The sequence below is a fragment of the Pinus tabuliformis genome, chromosome 4_1 (genome assembly GCF_031772625.1).
Source record: "Pinus tabuliformis cultivar Carrire ecotype Pingquan chromosome 4_1, CPIR1, whole genome shotgun sequence".
NCBI lineage: Eukaryota > Viridiplantae > Streptophyta > Pinopsida > Pinales > Pinaceae > Pinus > Pinus tabuliformis.
In genome coordinates this window covers 434269792-434276302 of record NC_142303.1, presented here as the reverse complement: position 1 = coordinate 434276302, position 6511 = coordinate 434269792, and the positions used below count along the sequence as shown (strand labels likewise).

The following is a 6511-nucleotide window of genomic DNA, read 5'->3' as shown; positions in this document are numbered from 1 at the left end:
ATGTTGCAGCTTTAAAAGAATCCAATGAGTATTCAGGGATTCAGAGATAAGGGAGAACTTATTTGAATTCCAGAGCGATCCAAGTCCTCCAGATGCTCCACGGGCGGAGGTTGCATGCGCTCCATCTTTTTTCCAAAACTTTCTGCTTGCTTGGAGGAAGGCTGTCTCCTCCAGCTTTGTCTCCTAGATGAGGAGAATGTCCGGGGCTTCCAGCCTTATTAGGCTATTCATTGCTTCTTCTTTAGCTTTGGAACCCATTCCCCTACAATTCCAGGAGACTATCTTCATCATTTACTTTTGCTGTGGTGAGCTCCTTTGGAGCTCAAAGTATGATTCTTCTTTCTCTTCGGGGTTTTAGCTAGAAGTTTTTCTAGCGTTGGCTGGCTGCCCTGGAGCTTTTCCTTATATGTTTCTTGCTCCCTTTTTTTTTTGGATGACATTCGACCTCTTGTAGACCTTCTGGGGGTGGACTGGGACTCTCCTATTTCCCCTTCTTCCTCTGAGCCCTCAGACTCTTGGGTTTCCTCCTCGTCTTCCGATGCCTTCCCTTTAGCTTTCTCTGGTTCGCTTTTAGATTTGAGCGAGGAAACTTCTTTCTCAACTTCGGTTTCCTAGGTGATCATGGTTTCAGATCCCAGGATCTCAAATTTATTTCCTTGGCTCTCTAAGGGTGTGTGCTGAGCAGGGCCCGGTTGGGTGGCTTTGGGATTAGTACTTTCAGTTTTCCTGTGCACCGTTTTGGATCTTTTAACCTCGTTCCATCCTTCTTCTTTCCCTTTTTCCTCTACCCCTTTGGATGGGCAATCTCTAGCGAAGTGTCCATACACTTGACACCTCCGACATTTGAACGGCAGTTGCTCGTAGTCCAATTTCTGTACATGCGTTCAGCGGCCAACCCTTATTTTGATGGCTTCTGGTAGTCCGATCTCCAGATCAACCTCCACGCAGATTCTGGTGCAGTCGTACTGGTCCTTGTTGTTGGCCTTGTCTATGAATTTCCCAAGGGTGTTTCCTATGTGCTTCAGAGAATCCCAGTTCCAGCAATGGACCGGGAGGTTGGGGAGCCTTACCCAAACTGGGACTGTTGATGGCACGTCTACCGCCGGATCGAAATCCGGTGTCCATTTATTCAGATATAGCCCTTGAGGTCCCATGAAGTACGGGCCGTTTCTGAAGATTAGATCCTTATCTTCTTTATCTGAGAACTCAAATAGGAAGTATCCTCGACCGAGGAAGTAAGACGTTACCTTATTCTGGATCAGGGGAGCCCAGTTTCTAGCTACCCAGCTCTCTGTTGTTTTTGGGGAGGGCCAGAGTCCTGTAAATTGCCCGACCAGTGCACGATCTGCCAGCGACAAAGCTACTTGAATTGACCCTTCAGGAGGTAGAGCGATCTCGAGAATGTCCTCTAGTCTTTTCACGAATTTTGCAGCTTCCACGGCTTTCTTCTTGGGCAGAGAAGCCAACAAAACTTTGAAGGCTTCAGCGGCAAATGGAGGGGGGGTGGGGGGGGAGGAAGGCCCAAGAGGGGGGTCCGGATCCTCCATGAGGAAGATCCAAACCTAGCTGGTTGCGGCCAGGTACCAGGCGAATGAAATAGAACTAGCAGCCTACGGAACAGAACACAGCGACCTAGCTCGCAGGAGTGCAGGATCGGGGGGATCTGCAAGAAACCGAGGGGAGCCGAGGCGGGCACGGGCTCAGGGCCCAAGATCCGTCGGCTGCGGATCTCGGAGAGGCTAGGTCGAGGCGCAGCAGCCAGACGCGTGATCACTTGCTCCTGGACTTCTTTCAGATCAATTTCGCCCCCCAGCTCGGGTACCCACAAAATATTCTATTTTATTATTATTATTACTATTACTATTTAATATAATAGTAATAATATAATATTAATTATTATTAATATGGTTCTTCTATTTATATTAATATTATTGATAATAACATTAATTTTTAATATTATTGATAGTTGATAAATATATTTGGACTTGTCTATAGTGCGACTCTTTCGAGCTTCCGCGGTTGGAATCCGGCAAAAAAATTAGTGGTGAAATGTTGATTTGTGTTATTTAAACTAGTTTTTTTATTGTATATATGGATTCAACACCCTGGAAACCCCTTAGGGCACTTCCATTGTGCAGGGGTTACCCATGAGACTTGTGATTTCAAAGAATTCCTGCCGTATTTTAGAGAAATTAGACCGGAAAAATCCACCAGAAAAACTTTCAAAAAATCACACTAAAAACAACTCCAATATATTTAATATAGACTTATATCAACCACATTTATTAATATAATTATAATAATCATACTTGTAACCATAACTTTAACTAAAATCTAATTTAAGAGAGCACCATGTCTCTTATAATTGTTACATTGAGACTTAATCTTGTACTTAGGCATTGCATGTGAGAAATGCTTTTAAAACTCTTTAGAAATTCAATTCCCCTTTTTAGTTAATATTCATCATTGTTGTTACTTGAAAATTCATAAAGTCATCCGATTTTATATCCTTTTTCTTAACTTTTGTTATTTTTCTTAATGAATATAATAAACATAAATGGAATTGCTACACATTTCATATATATATATATATATATATATATATAAGGAATTGCTTTTACTTGTTAAAGATTGAAAAAAAATTATATAGCTGTTTTTAGTGAGATTTTTTGAAAGTTTTTCCAACAAATTTTTTAGTATAATTTTTTTAAAATTAAGATGAATTTATTAAAATCAGTATAATTTTTTTAAATTAAAATGAATTTATTAAAATCACAAGTTTGATAGATAATTCTTTCACAATTCAAGTGACCTAAAAAATTTTCAAAATGTTAAATACATACATATATTAAAAAAAAAAAAAAAAAAAAACAGTTTAAATCAAGATTCTCAAGACAAGTCCAAATCCCATCCTCACCGTTTGGGAAAACGCAAGAGGTTCGAGAATCCAGACGATGATTTAGGTTTTGACTACGCCGGTACGGAATTTGACATTAAAAACTTGTGATAAACGAATATTTTATCTTGCAAATATCTACAATCTTACCTTGCCGCGTGCAGCCGGCTACCAATTAGAGTGCACAGTAACGATCCCTTGACATTCTTAAGACGCGTGACAACGACATGATCAAAATATTTTCATCCATTGCCCAATGCTGACGGTCGCTGTCTGCTGATAGTCGATGGTCTTCCTTTGAATATCGAATTGAATCCTGTGTCACGTCAAATCTTCCGTTGAGTGGAGAGATACACGCGGTTACTGCATTTCACTGGCTGAGAGATACACGCGGTTACTCCATTTCACTGGCTGGCCTTCGCTGCGATATATATAGTCACTTCCATATCTCAATTCCATTTATTTGTATTTCAACTCATTAACTCCCAGCGAATCTCCAGCCCGTCTCCAGCAGAGCTTCTTCTGGCTCACCAAATATGGAAAAACACTCCCCGCAGGAGCATGACCAAGCCCATGTTATACAAGACAAAGATCGCGGGCAAAATTTGCAGCAATTTAAGGGAGTCGGATTGCGAAAATGGGGGAGTTGGGTATCAGAAATTCGAATGCCCAAATCTCGAGAGAAGTTATGGCTCGGCTCATACCCCACAGCCGAGCAGGCCGCCCGCGCCTACGACGCCGCAGTGTATTGTCTGAGAGGCCCCAACTCCAAATTCAATTTCCCCAATTCTGTGCCCGACATTCCCTCTGCGTCTTCGCTTTCCCGACAGCAGATTCAGGCTGCCGCCGCCAAAAATGCAATGCATCAACTCCCTCTGAGACCACCCCCTTCGAATAATATCGATAATACGGCGATGGAGGAGACCAAATCGACGTCAATGTCGGCTGCGGCTTCAGAAACGGAGGTGTCGAGTGACAGTCATCAAATATTGGAGGAACCTAATAAGTTCGATTTCTGGGAACGTTTGTTCGAGGAATCCGATGGCATCGGTGGCGGCCTCGGCCTGAATTTGGAGAGAATGCCATCAATTGACGATGCATGGGCTTTGGATGTTAATCCCACTACTTGGCAGGAGGAGCAGACGGACAACATCATCGACACCCTCGATTTGTGGAACTTTTGAATACTTGTTTGTAATAATGTGGAGAGATATCCAGGTCCTGAATGTGACAATTCGATACTGTCAACCGGCAGCATTTCAAGAAAATTTATTTTAAAAAGATGCAGGTTAAAAAATAAAGAAAATAATGAGAAATTTGAATCTGAGCAATTTTAAGATTTTAGATGCTGTAGAGATTTTTAATAGTGTTAAATCTATTTCCACTATAAAAAATTATTTTGATTTTTTAATTTCTATTATAAAAATTATTGACACACTTTACCATTTTGACTTTTTAAAATTTATATTTTTTAATTTCTATCCTCACAAAACTATTGAAACACTTTAGCATTTTGACTTTTTATTATTTTAACAAATCTATTGACACACTTTACCATTTTGACTTTTTAAAATTTATATTTTTTAATTTCTATCCTCACAAAACTATTGAAACACTTTAGCATTTTGACTTTTTAAAATTTATTTTACCCGCAACAAATCTGGATCAAGTGAATGTGTAGCACCATCTGGATCAATCGGGAGAACGACAACGCCTTCTAAAAGTCCTGCACAAGTCGTCGAAATCGGCTGGGAATTACGGCTTAATCACGTGACTTGGATGGTCTTAAGAATTAAGATTCCGAGGCGTTTTATGTAAAGAAATATGCTAAAGTTTTAATATTTAATGGCCATATGCTATAATTAGGTATAATTAATAATATGGTGTGGTTTTTTTTAATAATAATATATGATATGATAGTGTATCTCTTCACATAATTTGTTGAGAATTAATAATAAAATTATAATATATATATTTTTAGTTTTAAAATATATTATATGAAATTTAAAATTAATTAATTTAATATTTATTTATTTATTCATATTTTTGTGATTAGGGGAATCGGTTGGTTCTCGTATTTACATTACATGGTATTCACATCATATGGGGTTGATCCTCTAAGTGCACTTTAATCTCTAGGTGCAACTGCACCGTCTCTAAGCGCGTACTTGTGTGGCACCAACATCTTGGTAGTAAATTCACTAACCAACAAACAACATCTCTAAAGACTAATTATATATATATATATGAAAAAAGCATAACAATGTATCAATAATCCTTAAATCAATATAATTGATGAAAATAAATTGACATGGTAAATTTATCCAAAAATTCTAAAACTAAGTTTGTAATTAAGTGATAATGACAATATAAATGATGAAAGCATTCCTCAACACAAATTAATTAGATAATAAACAAATGTAAGAATATTTCTATCCCTAAATGATTAGTTACAACTTTACAACTAGTAACAATTTTACTAAAAAGTAATGCTAATAATACTTTAAGATTGTCTTAAAGGTCAATATGATTAGTTACAACTTTACCACTGGTAACAACTTTACTAAAAGGTAATGCTAATAATGCCTTAAAAGGTAATGCTAATAATACCTTAAAGTTGTGTTAAAGGTCAATAAATATACAAATTATAACATCATGTTAATCTTTGTTATCAGTATTAACCTTTCAACTATCCTGTAAAACATAACTTTCTTGTCTTTTCATCGTATACAAAGTTTACCAACCTGATATTTCAATTCAAATATAATAATTTTTCCCATGAACATCCATTCAACTACTCTTTGAAACATTTAAATTTCTTGGTCTTTTCAACGTATAAAAAGTTGATCAACATCATGATCTTTCTTTAAATATAATAATTTTGCTCAATGAGCATTTAAGAGTGTAGCTATATAAAACCAGATGTATGTAAGTATCTTTTTCATGTTTGGCAATGAAGCACATTCATGATGAGAAAATGAAATTCTTACTAAGTGCATTTTTATTGATTATCTAGATGATGTAAAATAGTATTCACTCATTGTATCTAATGCATCAACAAAATTCATTGTTATAGGAGATATTATCTAGATGGATATCTATCGTAATTTGTGAGCTTGATTTAACGTCCATGCCATACTTGAATTCTAAGAAATGTGTATCAACAAAATTCAGTGTTATATGAGATATTAACTATGATGGATATTTATCGTAATTTGTGAGTTTGATTTAACGTCTATGCCATACTTGAATTAAGAAATGTTTTACACATGTGTTGTTTCCTTTTAATCCTTTTATAATTTTGAGAATGAAAATAATGTTTAACCTTCTGTTCTCATGATTTCAATGACCCTAAACCTACACTAGCTCCACCAATGCTCCACAACTTCCTTCATTGCTATATAAGAAGGGAAGTAGTCATTAATCTAGCTGATGATCATTCTAATCAATGTTGAACAAACTATGAGTTTTGTTAAGTATCTTTTCTTTTACCTCAATTTCTAGAGACTTCGCATTTAGAAATATTTAAAGAAGCTTCTATCCATCTAGAATGGCATACCATCATAAATGGAGAATTTTGTTGATTGATGATGAATGATATTTGAGACCCAATAT

At 36.7% G+C, this 6511-nt stretch overlaps 1 protein-coding gene across 1 annotated transcript; it reads left to right on the top strand.

Annotated features, from left to right (window-relative positions):
• Positions 1 to 3432: 3432 nt before the first annotated feature.
• On the top strand, positions 3433 to 4080 carry LOC149176159 (ethylene-responsive transcription factor ERF035-like). Its single transcript, XM_089421357.1, has one exon. It carries the CDS (start codon positions 3433 to 3435, stop codon positions 4078 to 4080), a length of 648 nt encoding a protein of 215 aa, XP_089277483.1.
• The last annotated feature ends 2431 nt before the right edge of the window (positions 4081 to 6511 follow it).